At 42.4% G+C, this 23,473-nt stretch overlaps 1 protein-coding gene across 2 annotated transcripts; it reads left to right on the forward strand.

Annotated features, from left to right (window-relative positions):
• Nucleotides 1–1,056: 1,056 nt before the first annotated feature.
• Nucleotides 1,057–6,293, forward strand: nsun3 (NOP2/Sun RNA methyltransferase 3). 2 transcript variants are annotated; one of them, XM_030780737.1, is made up of 6 exons: nt 1,057–1,233; nt 1,433–1,530; nt 1,925–2,295; nt 2,598–2,752; nt 5,391–5,512; nt 6,026–6,293. In XM_030780737.1, exons 1-6 carry the CDS (start codon nt 1,060–1,062, stop codon nt 6,291–6,293), a joined length of 1,188 nt encoding a protein of 395 aa, XP_030636597.1. In that variant the 5' UTR covers nt 1,057–1,059. The 2 variants fall into 2 exon arrangements, with proteins under 2 accessions (XP_030636597.1, XP_030636598.1); XM_030780738.1 differs by having other exon boundaries at nt 6,031–6,250.
• Nucleotides 6,294–23,473: the final 17,180 nt, after the last annotated feature.

Below are 23,473 nucleotides of genomic sequence, written 5' to 3' on the forward strand. Positions count from 1 at the left end.
GTACGGCCACTTTACAATAGTGGAGTAGACTGAATTATTCTCACACATTTCATTTTTGGTACCAAGATACTACACGTACATGTTGAAAGTATACTCAGAGGTACATTCACCACAGTACGAAACTTTTTTTTTTTTTTTTTTTTTGTGGGCAGGGTGCAGTGATGGTTGTTAAATGTAAGTTTTACATTTCAAGCATGTGAAGACATGCATTGATTGTCCAATGTCATACTCGGTGAAACATATATATTTTTTCAGTTCTAACACTATCTAAGATGATTAAATTGGTACTACAGCTTGATAAATTCCTAATTGGTTCTCCATCAAGCCAGCAAGTGCAAATTTCATGCATATAACACCACCAGCTGATTGTGTAAGTTATTTATATATTTTTATAACTGTAAACTATATGCCCTTGCTCTCAAGGGATACCACATTCACTGTAAAAATTTTTACTTGACTCCAAAATGTATCCAGAATTTATATAAAAAGTACTGTAAATAACCTATTGCTTCTCTGTATATTTATTTGTTGTAGAGGTCGTTTAGACATATCTTTGTACTTTATATACTTGACCCATTTGTCAACTTTTCTTTTATTGACGGTTTACATGCACAGTGTATCGTTTTTCTGTTTTTACACTCTTGAGTAGCACAGTAGTCTGCTTTCAATTGTCCATTCTTTGTTTAAAGTATTTAGCATATTTTGTTAACACAATATTGTCACAATTTCATAGTTACCAAAACATGCTTTTGTATCCTGTTTATTTTTAATGTCACCGCTATTAAAATGCAGAAATATTTTTGACCATTGTGTGCTGGTTATTGACTTCTGTTTTCTACATAACTCAGAGTTATACACCTTACAAACATTTTAAAAATAATAAAGTTAAATTGAGCTCTCGTCACATGTTCAACATGTTTTTCTTCGTGTTTCTTAAGAGTAACGCGCAAAGCGGAACCTCGTACATGTAGTGTTGTTTCGTGAGGGAACAGTTAAATCAGACGGACAAATGTAATGATAAGAAGTAGACAGGCTACTTCGAGTTATCTCATGTATTCAATGAGATGGCTAGTCAAAACCTGGTCTTCTAAAATAGTCTCGGGTTCGCCGACTTGTATCACTAGTTCGCCAGCGTACGCAGATTTGGGGGGATTTTTACGGTATTCTTCCGTTCATAGTCCAAAAATCAGCGCTGAGTTTGCATCCAAAGAACCCTCGGATCAGAATAACAGGGTTTGTTTTTGCCTTCGACTTAACTTGAAAAGTGTTGTCTAATTGACCCAATCTGTTACTCACGAAATTAATTTGAGTATCTAACTAACTGTAAATAATAGGTCATTAACTGAAGTATTTTGGATCCATCTCTCCCTGCTCATCAAAGACGTTATTACCACCTCTGCCTTGTTTATATTATTGTTATTATTTACCACAGCATGAAAAGAAGCCGCGGAAACAAGTATGCAAGCTTGTTCTGGACAGCTTCGATGTCCAGTATAGCAAGGAGCTTCGACATCTGTGGAGTACAGCAAGGTTAGTTGCTAGTTGTCAAAGACATCAAAACCGTTCTCATACACTTATATCTCTGGCCTCGTTTTCAGGGTTATTTATCAGGGGCCCCCGATGTTATCGAGTATTTTATTTCCGTATGCATAAGTATATATACAAATACAGTGTTGTTATAAGATTTCTTTAGCCTGGGACTCTATATAGTTTGGTCTGCACTGGGACCATCTCTGAAATAATTATCTGATGTTTTGAATGGCAAAAAGAGAAAATTCAAATTTAACATTTGGGATGTAATTTAAGTATTCTTTTTATGACCCTGCTTTAAAGAAATGCTGAGATATTGTTTATTAAAATCTGAATCCTAAGTTCCTGGCCAAAGTGTGTCATGAAGAACATATTGTAATGTTCTTTCTCTCAGGGACGTGTTGTTGAAACCGCAGTGTTGGCAGTATGGGGTGATGCTGAACCGTTTCAGTCATCTAACAGACCTGGAAGTGCGTCTCAGGGGGCTTGGCTTCTACAGCCTCCTGCCGTACGCTGACTCAGGCCTCCAAACCCAGTCTCATCCCGCTGACACACAGCACTCCCTGCAGTGTCTGGTACACAAGGACCCCGTCTGTCTGCCTAACCAAAAACATCAGCCAAACTTGCTGAAGCAGTACTACCTCCTCAACGCTGCCTCCCTTCTCCCTGTTTTGGCTCTGGGAGTCAGGGAGGGGGAGAAGGTACTGGATCTCTGCTCAGCTCCAGGAGGAAAAGCACTGGCCATCCTCCAGAGTGTTACCCCTGGTGAGACATATTCAGGTCCATTCTGTAAATGTTGTGTAATCAAAAACTACTCTTAATCCTTTTAGAGGAAACCAGGCTCAACCTATCCAATCAGCTGCTGTAATCATACACTCATACATGCAAAAGAACATTTTTAAAACGCATACAGGTTGAATGGGTCGATACTCCTACGGGCAGCAAATTGCTGACGTTATTTTGGTGATATGCTAAGGACCTAGATAAAGGCTTTTAGTAAAATCTCTCTCCATGTTCGTGTGCCTTTAGGCTGTGTGTTATGAAACGTAATGCACTTCTCATTTCAGGGATGTTGCATTGTAATGAGGTGGATAGCCACAGATTCGAATGGCTGCGAAAAACGCTGGAGTCTTTCGTTCCTCCCACTCTGAACGATAGGATCAGGGTGACTAACCTGGATGGAAGGATCATTGGGCACAGTGCGCCCGGGGTTTATGACAAGGTATGAATCCCATGTCTGCTAAAGACGTCATATGGAACATTCACTGACATTTAAATGTCAATATCAGCCAGCATTGATTAGCATCATTTGGAATGTCATTCCGCTCATGTCATTTGGTGTGACTTATCTCCTCGGTGTTGCATCTGGTGAAATGTCTTTTTTGCTCATGTCATTTAGTGTGACTTTGATCTCCTAGATGTCAGATCAGGTGTTCAGGACAATACTGGTTGATTGGATATGATGGTGTCATCACACTAAAACAGTTTGTCTCTTCTGATCGAGTTATGGTTTTTAAAAATACAAAATATTGTCAATGAAGTGTGATTTTTTATGTGAAGTTATTATACAAAACCTTAAACATACCCGCTGAAAGCTTGTTTATATTTGTGGATATAAAACATATTTTTAGAAACGTTTTCAAATATTTTGAAATGCTTATTAAAATTCATTTGAAAAAGGTGTATAGAGCATTGGCAGATTTGTGTGTGTGTGTGTGTGTGTGTTTGTGCGCGCGTGCGAGTTGTGAACAGCGTAAACTATCTCACCTGATGGTAGTTTTTCCTCAGAAAACACCGATAAGCAGCTGATGTGTAATGTTAGTATCTACTCCTCCATGACCTGTGTGTAAGGATATTTTATGTGAATCTCTCCGTCACGTGGCAGCAGGCTTTTTGACTTTCCCGTCAGAAAGCTGAATCCGCAAATCCACAGTGGTGGTGTTAGCTGCGACTGCCTGCTTTTGGAAGTGTGCGGTGTCGTAGTGTGCTGTACAGAGTATAGATTTACAGCGGGGTGAGGGTTTTCTTCACTGGAGCACTAGAGGTGTTGAAAGCTGCTGCGCGTATGGTTTTCACGTGGTGACACCGCTGAGGTCACAACTAGCCCTGCAGGCAAAATATGCCAATCAGGAGAGTGGGATTGTGGGTATAGCAGGATGTGCTGATGCAGTCTTTGCCAAATGCGTTTTGTCAGATGTAGGCTTTTTTTCGCGCGCGCACACGGCGCACTGAAAAACAAGTCAAAATATTCAGCACACCGCATTAAACCTAAACGAAATAACAACCGCATTTGACTAAATACGATCAAGAGAGATGAAATTTTCAGTATTGATGGAACATCTGGGAATTTACACTGCTACATTACAAATTTGTAAATGACCGTGGGTTACACATTTGGCCAATAGGTGGCGACATTGTCATTCCACTTTGCATTGTCTGCTTCATTTCACACCACTTACACCATATCTGACCAGTTAACACAGTGGAGCATTATAGACCTCAACTGCCCTAACACAGAACCCTCCCCTCTCATTCACACACCCCGTTTACTCCGTCTTAGACAGAGGCTGTTGTCTTTTTTAAATGACTGTCAATCATCTCATGCACTATCACTCTTTCACTCACTCAAGCTTTTATGCTTTTTTTTTTTTTTCTTTCTGCATAACTATACGACTCCCCTGGTAGAAACGACAGTGACTCAGGTTGCTAACCATCTCTTGCTGTAGTCACATATTAGCAGGCGCCGCACATCACGTCTTCATAAGCAGCACTCCTCGGAGATCCTGTACGGTGTGTTAAGAGGCTTGGCCTCCTGTAATTGACATAAATAGCAGGAGTCCCTTGTGAGTGCCTCCCCCCCCCCCCCCCACCCCCCTCAAAAGAGCAGAGAGAAAGAAGAGGAGCGGGGCTAAGAGGGGAACTAAGACATCCTAATAAAAGGGGAGCGTCACAGAGATAGCAGAGTATTGTGTGGATGACAGGGCAGCTCCAATGAGCCCGCTCTAATGAGGAGAGCATTGACTAATCCTACAGTGAGCCGAGGGAGAAGAGCTTAGTTACAGAGAGAGGTGGGGTGGGGTGGGGTGTGGGGGGGAATTTCAGTGTTACAGCATGGTTGATAGAGATGGAAAGAGAAAGGGAGGGAGGGAGAGAGAGAGAGAGAGAGAGAGTGAGAGTAAGTGTTCCCATGGTGTTGCTGTAGGGGAAAAGTGGACCGAGGGAGGGATGGAAAAAGAGAGTGAAGGATGGTAGAGCTCTCATGGTATGATAATCTCACCATCTTCATTTCTCTCCTCTTTTAATCTTCATGTCCTCCACGTAATTTTAGTATTAGCTGTGTTTTTGGACTCTTGGTGCTGGACGTTTCTGTTCTGTAAGACTCTACTGGTAGTTTGGACTCCACCATCCTCCCCCGCCCAGAATCCATTTCATTTCAATACACTGTAGTTCTCCTTCACGTGTTGTTCTCTGTGTCTTCCTCTATTGACTGTAGATCTTCTCTCTCTTACCTCCTAGTTTTTTCTACTAATCAACGGTGCAATTCATTTCTGAGAATACGATGCTGAGTTTTAGAATACTCAACAGTGGTTTAAAATCGATCTTTTTTTTTTTTTTTTTGGTTCACCATGTGAAAGACTGAATGAGGAGATGCGCGTTTTTCTCGCTGCATGTTGTTTAGTTTTACAGGGCTGAAAACAAGCTGTCCACCCCCCACCCCCCCTCTCGCTCTCTCTCTCCCTCTCCCTCTCCCTCTCCCTCTCTGTCTCTCACATGCTCTGTCTCAGATATAGCCTTGAAATTCTCTTTAGAATGTTGCAATGTTAATTTTTGTTTTGTTTTTTGTTTTTTTTCTCTGGCAGGTTTTGGTGGATGCGCCGTGTTCCAATGACCGGAGCTGGCTCTATACCCCTCACGCCCAGCAGGGGGAGCTGTGGCTGAGAGAGAGAGCACTTCTGCCTGGCTTACAGAAAGAGCTGCTTCGGTAAGGGTGTTTTTCAGGGTCAACTGTGGACCCAGTGCACTTGGATATACCGATAAGAATAACTGTCTACATACTGGTGGTTGACATTTTGAGCATTGTCATCTTTGAGAGTTAGCAAGTGACCTGATCTAAGACATCAGCATGACTGTCTATCAGGTAGTTGACAAATAACTTATAGTAACACTTAAGTTCACTCTCATTTTTTCTTAGAATCTAACCTTTTAAAGGATAACAAAATACGTCCGTTTTTATAAATATGTAGTCCGAGAAGTCAGGCGGCAATAACATATTCATGACTCCGGTAATGAAAGCAGAAATTTCTAGTGTTTACCGAGGTTTTCGTGCAGTCTGTCAAAACACTGTTACTGGGATATTTCTTTTTCTTTTTCTTTTCTTTCTTTTTTTTTATTTTAACAAACAAAGGTATTCTGAATTCAACATCATACTTGTTTGTCAGGGCTCTCACCTCTAACTGTGTGACATCTTTTCTTTTCCCCCCCTGTTGCGATTCAGCTCAGCTCTGACAGCAGTGCGTGTGGGTGGAGAGGTGGTGTACTCCACCTGTACCCTCTCCAGCGCCGAAAACCAGGCGGTCGTGGAAGAGGTTCTGGACTCTTGTCCGGGTGTGAAGCCTGTGGAACTCAGCAACGCGTTGATTGGCTCCTTCTCCGATCACTTCACGTTCGCTGAGGTCCCGTCCAAATTAGGTGTTCTCGTGGTACCGGATCATGGCAGAACTTGGGGGCCCATGTTTGTGTCTCGATTTAAAAGACTCTTCTAAACAGGACCACCGTGAACCTCATATTTTCCCTGTATTTATCTGAGTGGCTGAATAAAAACTGCATCCTTGTTATTTAATACATTCATATGGGTAACAGTTTTATTTATATCTCTTCATGTAGGCATAATGTGATTCGTCAGATTCACTCAGTGCAGGAATACAACATTGCTGTTAGGGGTGGAGCCAAATCCGAATACCATATTTGGCAAAGCACAAACAGTGTTCTTAACGAACGTTTATTTCCTACAAATATTTTAAAAATTATTTGTTTTTCGGGAATAAAAAAAAAACATGTCAAATAGCTGGTGTTCCTCCTTACGACGGAGTATTAGGGCCACACTGAGGGAGAAAAATTCTCCGATTTCGAGAATAAGGTTGTAATATTGCGAGGATAAAGTCGTAATATTACGAGAATAAAGTCGTAACTTCAGAAGAACAGCAATATGCAATATGGTGCTGTATTTCGTTATTCGTGAAACCCTTACTAAAGTATAACTTCACCAGATGCTCCACATTCCTCATTTTAACGCAGGCGGCAGGTTGCTCCTCTGATATTTCCCCTCTAAAATGACATGTAGCATAAAATTACAACTTTATTCTCGTAATATTATGACTTTTTTCTCGTAAAATTACGACTTTATTCTCGTGGCAATTTCCTCCAAGTCCGTGAGGTTCTTTCTTCGGAATAGACACAGTTTCTTCAACAATCTTTTCAAAGTTCTGATACTTATGATAATGTGGTGCTGATGTGCCAAAAAATTAAGTATTGCGTTATTTGTGAAACCTGTATGAAAGTATAACTTCACAAGATGCACCACGTAGGAGATTAGCCTACATTAGCTACAAGCTACAAGGTAGTTACAAGCTAGTTCACTGACACGCTGTGCTCACTGCTCAGTCAGCCTGTGTCACATGGTTGCGTCCTCCAGTTAGGGCGTGTGGTGGGGGGGTTCAAAATTTTCACACAGGCATTCATTAGTTTAGAGTTCAGTTTATTGGTTTGTGTGTGGATTAGGAACTGAATGTTAGTTTTAAACTGATTTTCTTTTCAATTATGTTTATTGAAGAACACTTATATTAACACTTTAATATCCTAAAATTAGATGTGTAATAAAAACAAAAAACAGGATTGCTACGCCCATTTCCACTTTTATTTGAATACAAATACAAATAATTTTGCTGCCTCTACAAATACAGATACGAAAATACAAATACTGGGCTCTCTGCACATCCCTAATGTCTGTGTTTAACAAATTCTCCAATTAATGATTTTTTTATGTACCAATACTACTTGAAGTCCTTCTACAACCTCTGAGATTTGTATATTTCTTTTCACTCATAAGTGTAGTAGCTCTGTTATAAACATCTTAAGGGGTTTGGCGTTTTCATTTCATCCTTTGATGTTCAAAAAATATACATAGGCCTAGTGAATTTCACCTATAGGAATACAAATCAAGACCCGTCTCCCGTAAACAGAAACGGAAAGATTTGAGGAGATTGACTCTAATCATAACTGCTATTAACTGGACCCCCAAAAGAAGGTGAAAGTGAATAAAATCTGCTCAGTTTCTCTAAAGCGAAGTGTCTGACAGGCAGAGAAAAGGTCAGCCAAGGACAAGAGCAGGGACAGAGCCACTGAACAGCCGGGGAGTCTGCAGATCTGTAAAAGTAAAGGCTTTCTATTTCATCAAAACGGGTTGTAATATTTAACAGCTCTCTATAAAGCCTACATAAGAGCGTGATAAATATGAGTTAAGGCGACATAATATGTATGAAATCTCTGTAATGAAGCATTAAAAAGTGCTTAGTTTGATTGTCGTCGGTCTGTCGGCAATGTTACTACGGTGACAAATGCGCTAGCAGTGTGGCATACCGAAGATACAAAGACCCTTACGTAAGAATAGTTTTGATGTGCCGTTCCAAATGTGTGACGCATTTTCCTAAATTTCACACTGAAACAAATGGGAAACTTATGCGCGAGCGCGCGCCCTGCGCGTGGGCGTGTGTGTGTGTGTTTGTGTGTCTGACTTAGTGCTGTTACAGCAGGTGTCTTTGCCCTTCCATTTGCTATGTCCGACTCTCCCTGCCCTTTTAAATCACTGCACGGCTCATTCACGCAGGAAATGAATTGTCATCCTTGGCTAGCGTGGTGGGAGTCTGGCTGCCGCGCGGAAGGGGTGATGTGAAAACACGCTCTTTTTTAAAGATCTCACTTGGATAGCAGCTGGCCTGAGAAATGGTTCGGTTTTTGGCGCTAAAGCTAAAATAGCTACTGACATTTACGCTCAGTGCCAGTGCTCCTGTGTTTTTCAGTAATGCCACAGGGACAAAGAGCAACTCTCCATCTGGGATGAGCTCTGCGTTTCATTCCTTTTGGGGGGTAATCTGTGAGGAGTATTACTTGTAAAATAACTTATATAACCGCTCATAAAAGCTTATAAATGCTACCCCGATGCGTAGGCCCACCGTAAATCGTTTAAATACGAGCATGTGGTCAGGATGCCGAATGTGACTAATCTTCCATTTCATGGAAATTTCTTTCTTTTTTTTTCCATTTTCAGAAATACACGAAGTTATAAGGGAGGTTGAAATGTGTCCGTGTTCATTGCCAGTCTTACAGCTGTTATTAGATTATCGAATTCAAGACGTGAACGCTGTTGACAGTGACTATTAGGACAGACCTCTCATGTCTGATATAGTAAACATGCCGTTCTGTGTTTTTATTGTCTCTATTCCTCAGTGTGTTTACTCACATTTTCTTTTATCTGCTATTGCTGATGTTCCTTCAGTGAGAGTGTCACGCTGATAAATGCCTCCTCTTCAACACAAGCGCACTTCAACCTTTTTTTTTCTTTCTTTTTCTTTTTCTTTTTGCTCCACTGACTTCATCTGAAGATCCCTTCTTTGGCACTACTATCTGTCAAACACGTGTGGATTAATAACATGCTAAAGCAGTAGTATTCTACTCCGCGCGTCGTGCATAGCGCAGTCGCTGCCAATGTCCCATGGGTGACTGGGCCACCGTGACCTGTAAAGAATATTTATTCCGGGCTTTGTCATTTTTCCCTCTGCTTTTTGCAGTGTTAGCCAGAGAATCTGATTGGTTCAGCGACAGGACATAGCAGGTACTGAGCAGTTACTGAACGAGTTGTTATATACGGAGTGAATAATGGTGAATGGTGTTTCATTTGTAAATGGAAATGCATTTGTGTGAATTTGGACACAGACTGACAATTTATTTTTTGCAAGATCACTTAAGTATTGGTGTGAGTGGCTTTGTGCGTGTGTGTGCACGTGTGTGTGTGTGTGTTTGTGCTTATTTGCATACAGTAACAATTAGTCTTACTGCCTTATTCGCTAGCTCACTTATTAATGAATGAATGAATGAATGAGATCAACTCACACAATGTTCAAAGTCTGTTGGCTTACTATTATTCCCATCCAAATCCACATCATCAGATGCGTATATGCCAAAGACATGTTGGACTGCAATTAATATAACTTCTCTTCTTTTAATTTTCATTTTTAATTCTTCAGCATCACTGTAAATACAGTCAGCAGCATTAGTCAGAGACATCCAGTAGAGACCAGAGCACGTGAAACGAGACAACTAGTCTCTGTTCTGTTAAATACCACATAGCCATCATATGGAGTTTCTCACGTGATAATTATGTGGCAACAAAAGATATTCAGAGTTCTTCTAAATGTCACAGGGGAGAATGTTATTGGTAATGGTGTGTGGAGAGAGAGAGAGAAAGAGAGAGAGAGAGAGAGAAGGTCCTCTTGTATGGAGGTTTAGTTTGCTCATAGATCTCTGATGGTTATGTTCATGCTATCTCCTAAAATGGATAACACTATCAACATTTACACTTTATGGCATGAAAGATATGCCCATTTAAACCAGGACGAGGATTATTGGGTATATTTTGATGTGGTCTTTTTTTTGATTGAGAACAGGAAGTAATTCCAAAAGATGCCATGGTTACTGACCCCTAACCTCTTTCAATATAGTTTTTCCAAGAGCAAGGATAATAAAGTGACTCGCAAAGTCTTCCATTTCAAAACAATGCGACAGTGTCAACAGACAAAATGCGCATCAGCTTAGAAATAGAAACACATTTATGTCACGGACTGACTTTTTCGCGGCCGACAACCATTTTGTTGACCTCTGTTTGAACCCCGTTCTTCTATTAAAGACAGTAAAATGTCCCGAAGGTTCCCGCGCCTTCACGGTGTCCTCCAAACTTCAAAGGGAGAAATGTAGGCCTGTTTTACATAATCAAGCGGAGAGAGACTTAGCGGGAGACTACAGCAGAAGCGAACACTCGCTGTCTCCAGATGCTATCATTATACCCCATCCCCTCAGCCTCTGGGTGGAGATTTGGTGAACAACCAGCAAGACAAACAATACAGCCGAGATAAGAGATGAGAGGGGCCAAACTGGAGTTATATGAAGTTACCAGTTATAGCCGCGGCTTATCTAATGATACTTCATTTGAGCGAAAATGCATTTGCTACATTTAGCATTCAGCCCCGCGAACAAGGAAGGCAACCCGGCAACATTGTTTACGCAGTCGTTCTCCTTAAATACTCCTTGAGTTTAAGCAAGATGTTACTACTCTCCTTCAGAATTGATGCAGATGAATGATGTGGACGGCGACTTTTGTTAAGTTGTTTTTGCAGTTCCTACAAAATCAGAGGGGGGGGGGGGGATGCAATACGATTACCCTTTTAGAAAGGATTTCATTTCCTCCTACACCATTTCCCAGGCTGTGTTCAATAAGCAGTTTGGTCGACAGATGTAGTAGAAACATACCTGTCAGGTTTTTGTGACGGCCACAATAGGTGATTTCACAAAGTGAGCGCGGCGAATTGCAGTTAAAGATGACTTCAACTCGGCAGGAAATAGAGAACGTGTTTCACTTGAAGCCCAAAATGGGTACGATGGGCGTCACGTGCTGATAGTGTCTATTCCTCCATCAGATGTCTGCCAGACACGAGCGTGTGAAGGGATTCATCGCCGCCGTTCCATAAATACCTCTGTTTCCCGTGGGCTCGCACTCTTGATCAGATGTATGTGCAATCTTAATAATAAATGAAGGTTTTATAATTAAAACATGCAAGTTGATGACTTGTCTGTGTTTGTCTTTGTTTCTTTCAGTATTTCATGTCAGAAACTTGTATAAAAACAAAGACATGATGAAGGGTTTCTTTTTGTGAGGGGGGGGGGGAGTTTTAAAATATCCTTTTGGAGAGAGGGGATTTAAATATAAAAAATTAGGAAGACATGGTCAGTTGTATTAACACCCCCTCCCCCTTTCCCTCCCTTTATGGGGGTAGCAATGGACTGGTCCAAAAATCAGTGCTGGCTGATCTACACTTTCTGACCCTTGGAAATGCTGAGTGGTGTCTGGCCTCATTCCAGTCTATTCTAGTTGGGCTTAGGTCTGTTACAGTCTGATAGAGTTTAACGACCTTTACTTAGATAAGGCTTTTAGACAGCATGGAGAAAAAGAGCAACACACCGTGTGGATGGTCATTACAATGGCTGTTCCTTTATATGGCCATTAAACATGATTCTTAATAAACCAGACTATATGAGCTGACCCGAAAGCCTACCATTAAAACGAATTCGTGCTACGGCACATTGAGTGAAATATATAATAGGTCTGGTGTGTGTGTGTGTGTGTGCGCGCGTTGTGTCCGTTACAAAAAGGGAAAAAGGAGAGAGAGAGAGGGACAGAGGGAGAGAGACAGAGACTATTTGACTGTTTATAATTAGTCAAATCTTTCTTTTAAATGAACTTTTTTTTTCAGTAGTCATATTCATCCTCAGTTTTAAGTATGAAATACAGTGAGTTACACAATCGAATCTGAGGGAAATAGTGATTACAATATGGTGTGCATTATCTCACTGGGCCTCATGTGTTTAAAAGCCTTCATTAATCATAGCGGGACAGGATAATCATTGAAAAACATTAGTATGTTCAGTTAATCACCATCTTCCGTCAGCACTTTACTGGTCTCTACCTGTATGGCAATTAGACCCGTTTTGTCTCTTACACAGTCAGCCTGTGATACAGTCAGTCCAATGCCATAAGTTCTACCAATAAAATGGTGGAGTTGCCTCTCCAGGGACTGTTTTTTTTTTTTCTTTTTTAAAGCGTTTACTTTATTGCTGCTCTAAATAGAAATTGTTTTATGAATGGCTTGTCGAACAACTCTAGGACCTCAGCCTCTCAAGATTTCAAAGTCATAGGTTCGGGGGGGACTCGGCACTGAGAGATGAACACATTGCGATTCTGAACAACGAGAGCTCTGGATGCAATATTGATGCGTAGCGTACGTATTTACAATGCCTTTCTTTTTTTTCTTTTTTTTTTTGAAAAGGGACCAAAATGTTTACAACAAGGCGAAGCTCGCGCCTGCTTCTGCGAATTACTATACGCTGAAAGCGCACCTGTCTGTGCGCATCAAATAATCAATAAAGTTGTAGAGCTGATTCATACGGTCGTTAAGCGTGCTATATTTTTTTTCCCCATAGCATACAGTTGTCTAATCTGAGGACACACAGTACTTATAATACATTACAGTGTACTGACCAAATATGAAAACACGAAAAATCAATGTTATGTCACTTTTTCTTCTTTGCTTTTGAGGAAACCGTGTCCTCTTTCGTTCTTTGGTGCCTCAAGAAACCTTTTGAGATTTGTTTTTGACAAGAAACAGTTTGTTTATCATTTGGATGGTACTTATGCAGAATTTGGTGAATTTGATGGAACAAACAACTTACTTAATGAGTGGCAACAAGTGACTCTCACTATGTACTTTGAGATGGAAATATAAGGTTTATAAAGGACTAGTTGACATAAAATGTCCTCATTAGTTGATTTTTTTTTAATAGGAATTATTATAACAGTGACCTGTGTTGACAAGTTCTGCCAGGCATTGAAAATTAAGATATGCGGGCTACAGGTATTCTTTTGCTACACTGTCACTATTTAATTTAGGTTCTTTACAGCAGTGCAATGTGTGTGTTGTCTTGGATCAAAAACGACTGAATGTCATTATAACTGAAGAACCTGAGAGGGAGCGAAATAGCATAATCCTTTTTTAAACACGACTCAGATTAGTCTCATTAGTTCCTTTACTCTGCGCAGCTTCACGCCGACTTCATTAAGAAATATAAGCCTCCACAAGTACGCTGTTAAACATGACAAAGACAACCACTTTACAGGGGGAGTTTGGGATTTGAACTCAATTGAACACTGCTTTGAAACAGGCCCTTTGGAATCTAAGATTTGTATGCTTTTCTGAGTAGCAAGCAAGGCTGTGAACCCATAAAACAGCTAAGGTTGTTGCCGTGGGTTTTGTGTGTGTGTGTGTGTGTGTGTGTGTAAGAAGATATTATTTCGCATTCTCAAAATCATGTTATATATTTGTGGGTATTGAATCTTTTGGGACCGATTTTTCTGTCACGATTCTTCCAGAGGTTACTGAGGTAAAACAAGGTTTTTTTTTTTTTTTTTCCCCCCCCCCTCCACATAGTGAAAATGTCACAGAACTCAGCTGTGACAGTAAGCTTGTTTATGTGGCTCTGCAGTCTACTTTGATACTGCCTTGATCAAGGTCCCTGTCTCCCCTGTTAGACAGTGGCTGAAACCCGGCTCGCGTCTAAGCTAGCTCAAGTATCACAGATCTAATATGTTAAGTGCTAACTGATTAGCGGCAGTCCGCTAGCTATGAAACATGGGGAAGGTGAGTAAATCGGAGAAATATTAATATGGCTTTAATCTGATATAGATTTCACCAAGGGCATTGCAATTCATCAACACCAACTCACTAATGAAGGATTTATGATGTTATGCCCCTTGGGAATTGTCTGTTATTGGGAAAATCAAGGATTTTTGTGTTTGTGTGTGGGCATGTGTTGGTGCGCATGTTGGAATACATTAGCTTGACAATGTTATTTAGACTGAAAGTTATTAAGGACTTGAACACTGGAGCTTCCATGTGTTGCGTCCTGAAGTAATAAAGAGGAATTTAGCCAAGATCTTTTTTTAGATGCACTTAGAGATTTGTAGGGGGATGAGGGGGGAGGCCATCAACCCATGTTGACAAAATGACCAAAATGCAGCTCCTGTGTTAACCTGCCATCTCCCTATATTCTCTGTAGAGCAGTGTCAGTGACTATCGTGTCATCTCCCTATATTCTGTGTAGAGCAGCGTCAGTGACCATCGTGTCATCTCCCTTTATTCTCTGTAGAGTAGTGTCAGTGACCATCGTGTCATCTCCCTATATTCTCTGTAGAGCAGTGTCAGTGACCATCGTGTCATCTCCCTATATTCTCTGTAGAACAGTGTCAGTGACCATCGTGTCATCTCCCTATATTCTCTGTAGAACAGTGTCAGTGACCATCGTGTCATCTCCCTATATTCTCTGTAGTGTCAGTGACCATCGTGTCATCTCCCTATATTCTCTGTAGAGCAGCGTCAGTGACCATCGTGTCATCTCCCTATATTCTCTGTAGAGCAGCGTCTGACCATCGTGTCATCTCCCTATATTCACTGTAGTGTCAGTGACCATCGTGTCATCTCCCTATATTCTCTGTAGTGTCAGTGACCATCGTGTCATCTCCCTTTATTCTCTGTAGAGCAGCGTCAGTGACCATCGTGTCATCTCCCTATATTCTCTGTAGAGCAACGTCAGTGACCATCGTGTCATCTCCCTATATTCTCTGTAGTGTCAGTGACCATCGTGTCATCTCCCTTTATTCTGTGTAGAGCAGTGTCAGTGACCATCGTGTCATCTCCCTCTATTCTCTGTAGAACAGTGTCAGTGACCATCGTGTCATCTCCCTATATTCTCTGTAGAACAGTGTCAGTGACCATCGTGTCATCTCCCTATATTCTCTGTAGTGTCAGTGACCATCGTGTCATCTCCCTATATTCTGTGTAGAGCAGCGTCAGTGACCATCGTGTCATCTCCCTATATTCTCTGTAGAGCAGCGTCTGACCATCGTGTCATCTCCCTATATTCACTGTAGTGTCAGTGACCATCGTGTCATCTCCCTATATTCTCTGTAGTGTCAGTGACCATCGTGTCATCTCCCTTTATTCTCTGTAGAGCAGCGTCAGTGACCATCGTGTCATCTCCCTATATTCTGTGTAGAGCAGCGTCAGTGACCATCGTGTCATCTCCCTATATTCTCTGTAGAGCAACGTCAGTGACCATCGTGTCATCTCCCTATATTCTCTGTAGTGTCAGTGACCATCGTGTCATCTCCCTATATTCTCTGTAGTGTCAGTGACCATCGTGTCATCTCCCTTTATTCTCTGTAGAGCAGCGTCAGTGACCATCGTGTCATCTCCCTATATTCTCTGTAGTGTCAGTGACCATCGTGTCATCTCCCTATATTCTCTGTAGTGTCAGTGACCATCGTGTCATCTCCCTATATTCTCTGTAGAGCAGCGTCAGTGACCATCGTGTCATCTCCCTCTATTCTCTGTAGAGCAACGTCAGTGACCATCGTGTCATCTCCCTATATTCTCTGTAGTGTCAGTGACCATCGTGTCATCTCCCTATATTCTCTGTAGTGTCAGTGACCATCGTGTCATCTCCCTTTATTCTCTGTAGAGTAGTGTCAGTGACCATCGTGTCATCTCCCTATATTCTCTGTAGAGCAGCGTCAGTGACCATCGTGTCATCTCCCTATATTCTCTGTAGAGCAACGTCAGTGACCATCGTGTCATCTCCCTATATTCTCTGTAGTGTCAGTGACTATCGTGTCATCTCCCTATATTCTGTGTAGTGTCAGTGACCATCGTGTCATCTCCCTATATTCTGTGTAGAGCAGTGTCAGTGACCATCGTGTCATCTCCCTATATTCTCTGTAGAGCAACGTCAGTGACCATCGTGTCATCTCCCTATATTCTCTGTAGAGCAGTGTCAGTGACCATCGTGTCATCTCCCTATATTCTGTGTAGAGCAACGTCAGTGACCATCGTGTCATCTCCCTATATTCTCTGTAGTGTCAGTGACCATCGTGTCATCTCCCTATATTCTCTGTAGTGTCAGTGACCATCGTGTCATCTCCCTTTATTCTCTGTAGAGTAGTGTCAGTGACCATCGTGTCATCTCCCTATATTCTCTGTAGAGCAGCGTCAGTGACCATCGTGTCATCTCCCTCTATTCTCTGTAGAGCAACGTCAGTGACCATCGTGTCATCTCCCTATATTCTCTGTAGTGTCAGTGACTATCGTGTCATCTCCCTATATTCTGTGTAGTGTCAGTGACCATCGTGTCATCTCCCTATATTCTGTGTAGAGCAGTGTCAGTGACCATCGTGTCATCTCCCTATATTCTCTGTAGAGCAGTGTCAGTGACCATCGTGTCATCTCCCTTTATTCTGTGTAGAGCAGTGTCAGTGACCATCGTGTCATCTCCCTCTATTCTCTGTAGAGCAGTGTCAGTGACCATCGTGTCATCTCCCTTTATTCTGTGTAGAGCAGTGTCAGTGACCATCGTGTCATCTCCCTCTATTCTCTGTAGAGCAGTGTCAGTGACCATCGTGTCATCTCCCTTTATTCTCTGTAGTGTCAGTGACCATCGTGTCATCTCCCTATATTCTCTGTAGAACAGCGTCAGTGACCATCGTGTCATCTCCCTATATTCTCTGTAGAGCAGTGTCAGTGACCATCGTGTCATCTCCCTTTATTCTGTGCAGAGCAGTGTCAGTGACCATCGTGTCATCTCCCTTTATTCTGTGTAGAGCAGTGTCAGTGACCATCGTGTCATCTCCCTATATTCTGTGTAGTGTCAGTGACCATCGTGTCATCTCCCTATATTCTCTGCAGAGCAGCGTCAGTGACCATCGTGTCATCTCCCTATATTCTGTGTAGAGTAGTGTCAGTGACCATTGTGTCATCTCCCTATATTCTCTGTAGAGCAGCGTCAGTGACCATCGTGTCATCTCCCTATATTCTCTGTAGTGTCAGTGACCATCGTGTCATCTCCCTTTATTCTCTGTAGAACAGTGTTAGTGACCATCGTGTCATCTCCCTATATTCTCTGTAGAGCAGTGTCAGTGACCATCGTGTCATCTCCCTATATTCTCTGTAGAGCAGCGTCAGTGACCATCGTGTCATCTCCCTATATTCTCTGTAGTGTCAGTGACCATCGTGTCATCTCCCTATATTCTCTGTAGTGTCAGTGACCATCGTGTCATCTCCCTATATTCTGTGTAGAGCAGTGTCAGTGACCATCGTGTCATCTCCCTATATTCTGTGTAGAGCAGCGTCAGTGACCATCGTGTCATCTCCCTTTATTCTGTGTAGAGCAGCGTCAGTGACCATCGTGTCATCTCCCTATATTCTGTGTAGTGTCAGTGACCATCGTGTCATCTCCCTTTATTCTGTGTAGAGCAGCGTCAGTGACCATCGTGTCATCTCCCTATATTCTCTGTAGTGTCAGTGACCATCGTGTCATCTCCCTTTATTCTCTGTAGAACAGTGTTAGTGACCATCGTGTCATCTCCCTATATTCTCTGTAGAGCAGCGTCAGTGACCATCGTGTCATCTCCCTTTATTCTGTGTAGAGCAGCGTCAGTGACCATCGTGTCATCTCCCTATATTCTGTGTAGTGTCAGTGACCATCGTGTCATCTCCCTTTATTCTGTGTAGAGCAGCGTCAGTGACCATCGTGTCATCTCCCTCTATTCTCTGTAGTGTCAGTGACCATCGTGTCATCTCCCTTTATTCTCTGTAGAACAGTGTCAGTGACCATCGTGTCATCTCCCTTTATTCTGTGTAGAGCAGTGTCAGTGACCATCGTGTCATCTCCCTCTATTCTCTGTAGAGCAGTGTCAGTGACCATCGTGTCATCTCCCTTTATTCTGTGTAGAGCAGTGTCAGTGACCATCGTGTCATCTCCCTATATTCTCTGTAGAGCAGTGTCAGTGACCATCGTGTCATCTCCCTTTATTCTGTGTAGAGCAGTGTCAGTGACCATCGTGTCATCTCCCTCTATTCTCTGTAGAGCAGTGTCAGTGACCATCGTGTCATCTCCCTTTATTCTGTGTAGAGCAGTGTCAGTGACCATCGTGTCATCTCCCTCTATTCTCTGTAGAGCAGTGTCAGTGACCATCGTGTCATCTCCCTTTATTCTCTGTAGTGTCAGTGACCATCGTGTCATCTCCCTATATTCTCTGTAGAACAGCGTCAGTGACCATCGTGTCATCTCCCTATATTCTCTGTAGAGCAGTGTCAGTGACCATCGTGTCATCTCCCTTTATTCTGTGCAGAGCAGTGTCAGTGACCATCGTGTCATCTCCCTTTATTCTGTGTAGAGCAGTGTCAGTGACCATCGTGTCATCTCCCTATATTCTGTGTAGTGTCAGTGACCATCGTGTCATCTCCCTATATTCTCTGCAGAGCAGCGTCAGTGACCATCGTGTCATCTCCCTATATTCTGTGTAGAGTAGTGTCAGTGACCATTGTGTCATCTCCCTATATTCTCTGTAGAGCAGCGTCAGTGACCATCGTGTCATCTCCCTATATTCTCTGTAGTGTCAGTGACCATCGTGTCATCTCCCTATATTCTCTGTAGTGTCAGTGACCATCGTGTCATCTCCCTATATTCTGTGTAGAGCAGTGTCAGTGACCATCGTGTCATCTCCCTATATTCTGTGTAGAGCAGCGTCAGTGACCATCGTGTCATCTCCCTTTATTCTGTGTAGAGCAGCGTCAGTGACCATCGTGTCATCTCCCTATATTCTGTGTAGTGTCAGTGACCATCGTGTCATCTCCCTTTATTCTGTGTAGAGCAGCGTCAGTGACCATCGTGTCATCTCCCTATATTCTCTGTAGTGTCAGTGACCATCGTGTCATCTCCCTTTATTCTCTGTAGAACAGTGTTAGTGACCATCGTGTCATCTCCCTATATTCTCTGTAGAGCAGCGTCAGTGACCATCGTGTCATCTCCCTTTATTCTGTGTAGAGCAGCGTCAGTGACCATCGTGTCATCTCCCTATATTCTGTGTAGTGTCAGTGACCATCGTGTCATCTCCCTTTATTCTGTGTAGAGCAGCGTCAGTGACCATCGTGTCATCTCCCTATATTCTCTGTAGAGCAGTGTCAGTGACCATCGTGTCATGTCCCTATATTCTCTGTAGTGTCAGTGACCATCGTGTCATCTCCCTCTATTCTCTGTAGTGTCAGTGACCATCGTGTCATCTCCCTTTATTCTCTGTAGAACAGTGTTAGTGACCATCGTGTCATCTCCCTATATTCTCTGTAGAGCAGCGTCAGTGACCATCGTGTCATCTCCCTATATTCCCTGTAGAGCAGTGTCAGTGACCATCGTGTCATCTCCCCTGTTGGCCATTGGGCCATCCCCCCTGTTCAAAAATAACACATCGCCTACTGAATGCACTGCATTTATTCTGAACAAATGCACTACTGACAAAATTTTACAGCATAAAATGTGGGAATTCACTTCACATTCCCTTAACAAAATATCTCTTTTCTGAGAATGGCTTATGTTTACTAGTGTGCGATGTATGAGATATGCTTGATTTTAGCACTTTGCATACACTGTGTTTTAGACTTTAGCTAGTCGCACGTCAGTGAAAAGACAGTAAGCAATTAATACTCCATGTGGCTTTTCACTCCTCAAAGCAACAGCACACACACACACACACACACACACACACACACACACACACAAGCAACAGCTCTGGCCTCAAATTGAGCTGTACACCAGCTCTTTGTCACTGCCTGCACAGGGAAGGGAAGACTGTTGCCACCAGCTTTGAATTGGAATCCATTGCGCTGCGTTTCGGTTGACATCAAAGTACCACGACCACGCTTTCCAAAAGAGGACAGCTGTCTCTCCGAGCCTGCCTCTTTGTTCCCTCCCTTGTTTGTTTGTTTGTTTGCCCAGTCACTGCCTCTCTCCAGCCTCAATCACAAACACTGATTACTCCACTAATGACTTTGCCCCATGCTAATCCTGGTGTCATTCCTATTTTAGGGTTGTGCGAGTCTTATGAAGGGTCCCCTATGGGGAAAGATCTCTGGTAAGTTATGACTGATTATGTTGTGATTGTTTGTTGAAAGTCTGTGGGTGGGAACTCATCTGCATGCTTTGCGTCGAGTTAAATTAGAAACATGAGCTTTAAATGGGATTAGCTTTGACTGTGCCCGCAAGACAATGTCAGGTAAACACTGTATTTCATTGCGCATAGAGAGAAGCAATTTAAGATAGACAAGACAGGACATGGTAAGAGGACTATGCTAATGCTCCTTGCCTCACTCACTCCTGTTGATGGAGATACAGCACACACACACACACACATTATATATATATATAGAGAGAGAGAGAGAGAGAGAGAGAGAGAAAGAGAGAGAGAGAGAGAGAGAGAGAGAGAGAACAAATGATAGAGAGGGAATTGAGAGAGAGAGAGGATAGGATCTGTATGTATGAAGTGCTTGTTGACAGTTCATGTGTGTATTCTTGAATAACATTTGTAGATAATTTTAGGAACATCACAAAGGTGGAGGGGGGTCATTTTCTGGAATGTTGTAGATAGTGCATCCGACAGTAGATTTATATACATACATTCATACACACACACACATGCACGCATACACACAAACACACTTAGACATACACACACACACACACACACAAGCACAATATCTTTGGCAAAGGCATGGACTATACTGGCTTCAAAAAGAAAGGAAAAAAAAGAAGATATAAAAAAAAAAATTCTGCCTTTCTTCTAAAGAGCACTCCAAACCCAGCATGATACAGGGACAAAACCTGCTTTTAAGGGCTTCTCTGAGTCATCGTAAAGTTTTGTTGAGCTGCTGCTGAAGTTGCCTGGCTCTGTTTGGCAGTGCTTTCAAGGAGTTAGTCTGGAATGGGCTAATGAAGCCACATCTTTCTCTCTGTTCACCTTTTCCCGTCTCCCCTCCCTTTCTCCCCGTCGTCCGTTGGGAAAATACATTCAGAATCAACACGTCACGCCTGATTATTTTTTGGAATCTAAAAAATAATAACCTTGCAAAGGAAACTTAAAACGTAAATGAAAACACAAATCAGTAGTGATGAATTTAATGCACTGGCTTTAGGGACCTCAAACAGTCCTTGAGAACATAAAGGAATGTGAATTTAAACTTGGTATGTTTGTGTGTGTGTGAGTGTGTGTGTGAGTGTGTGTGTGTGTGCGTGTGCATGTGCGTGTGCGTGCGCGTGTGTGTGCGTCTCCTCTTTTTCTCTGTCGCTGAATCTCTTCTCACGCACTGTCAAGAGTGACCTTGGCCTACCTGAATAAAATTTGCGAACGTTGATTAATGAAGTAACTCTGGTATAAGGAGGCAGGTTGGGCCTAACGCGAGTCAAAGACAGCCCGGTAATGATGTGGAAAACGAAGGAAGGTCACACGTTCAAGACGACCAGAACAACATCTCGACTGTCAGAGCGCGTTTAACTAGCGTGAAAAATTGCGTAGACAATAGGTGCCTGCCTATATTTAGAGGCCGGCTCGTTCGGACCACCTCTTTTGATATTTCCGTTGTTTCTGATGTCCCGCGGACCAAAATGATTGATGGGTGATGCCACGCCTTTGAGGCCACCTGACAAAGAGCTTTCCGTCTAAATTCATTCCAGGCAGACTGCTCTCCGGTCCAGTCCTGTCTGTGTTGGACCTCAAGGACACACACACACACACACACATCATCATCATCGTCATCATCATCATCATCATCATCACACCAGGCCTATGTATTCAGGAAAATAACAAAAAAGCAAATGATAAAAATACACTTTTGGATAATGAGTCCTTTCCCTGCTGTGGTTAAATGAAGAATGCCCCACGGGTAATGCCCAACATCACACTTAATAGGAATTTAGCCCCCAGTTGCAACCTGAAGCAGCTCAAAAGGACACGGAGTCCCTGTAGCACATTGGAAGACATAATTACAAAGTTTTTAGACAAAATGTACAGCACTGTAAACAATGACCTCTATACACCATTAATATACGCACTGAGGCAAATCATTTGGCAGGTGGAGATATAGAGCATAAATTTTGAGATGAAACGGAAAAACCTGAAAAGTTTTCTTCAGCATTAGCATTTTTTACCCCACTGGTATTATATTGGTTTTCTAAGATATCTTAACTCAGCTTTTCACATGTCCCTCCTGAAACAGTAAACATGCCGATAAACACACTCACATTCATACCTAGAGGCAATTTAGTGTCTCCAATTCACCTAACCTGCATGTCTTTTGACTGTGGGAGGAAACCCACGCAGACAACATGCAAACTCCACACAGAAAGGACCCTGGTTGCCCGGCCGGGAATCGAACCCGAGACCCTCTTGCTGTGAGGCGACAGCACTACCCACTGCGCCACCGTGCCACCCCAACAGTAAACACGTCCCTTCATTTATAACACATTCATAAAGTGACCTTGAGGAAGAAGACTTAAGGGAAAGTTGCACTTAAGGGAAAGAGTAGATTCATAAACTGATTGGAGGTACTCTGGGGAAAAAAAAAAAAATGTTTGGAATACCCCAAAAATCGAGTGCCTATATACACACAGGTAACTCTAAGGTACTTGTGATTTTAAGAGCGTCGCTTTCTCTAACGGAGAGAGGGAGCCTGGTCTGTGTGCGGATCTTTCTTTATCGGAAGGCCGGGCTCCTTCGTGAAGCTTAGTCTGTGAGGGAAGGGATAAGCCAGGAAAATCTGAACCAGACTCAGGGCTCAGCTCGGCTTTTGTTCGGGTGACTCCGGGTTAAAACGACGGCGCGGAGGATGAAAGACAAGACAAATATTTACAAGGTCGGGAGAAGAAAGTGTGAAAAGGGGGAGACATACACTCACTCTGATCGGTGTCTCACCGCGGATTTATCAGAGGCTTTTGACTGTCTGGAAGTGGAATATTGTTGCCTGTTTCGTACTTTTATAACAATACCTGAATAAAAAGAAGCTATATTAATGTGTGTGTGTGTGTCAGTGTGTGTGTGTATCTATCCATCTATCCATCTATCTATCTATCTATCTATGTGTCTATCTATCTATCTATCTATCTATCTATCTATCTATCTATCTATCTATCTATCTATCTATCTGTGTATCTATCTATCTATCTATCTATCTATCTATCTATC

The sequence above is a fragment of the Chanos chanos genome, chromosome 7 (assembly GCF_902362185.1).
Source record: "Chanos chanos chromosome 7, fChaCha1.1, whole genome shotgun sequence".
NCBI lineage: Eukaryota > Metazoa > Chordata > Actinopteri > Gonorynchiformes > Chanidae > Chanos > Chanos chanos.

Excerpts from the sequence above, each read along its gene's own strand:
- nsun3 (XM_030780737.1), top strand. The coding sequence starts at position 1,060 with ATGAGATGGCTAGTCAAAACCTGGTCTTCTAAAATAGTCTCGGGTTCG. Across the intron at positions 1,531-1,924 it reads CATCTGTGGAGTACAGCAAG|GGACGTGTTGTTGAAACCGC; the intron begins GTTAGTTGCTAG and ends TCTTTCTCTCAG. Across the intron at positions 2,753-5,390 it reads CGCCCGGGGTTTATGACAAG|GTTTTGGTGGATGCGCCGTG; the intron begins GTATGAATCCCA and ends TTTCTCTGGCAG.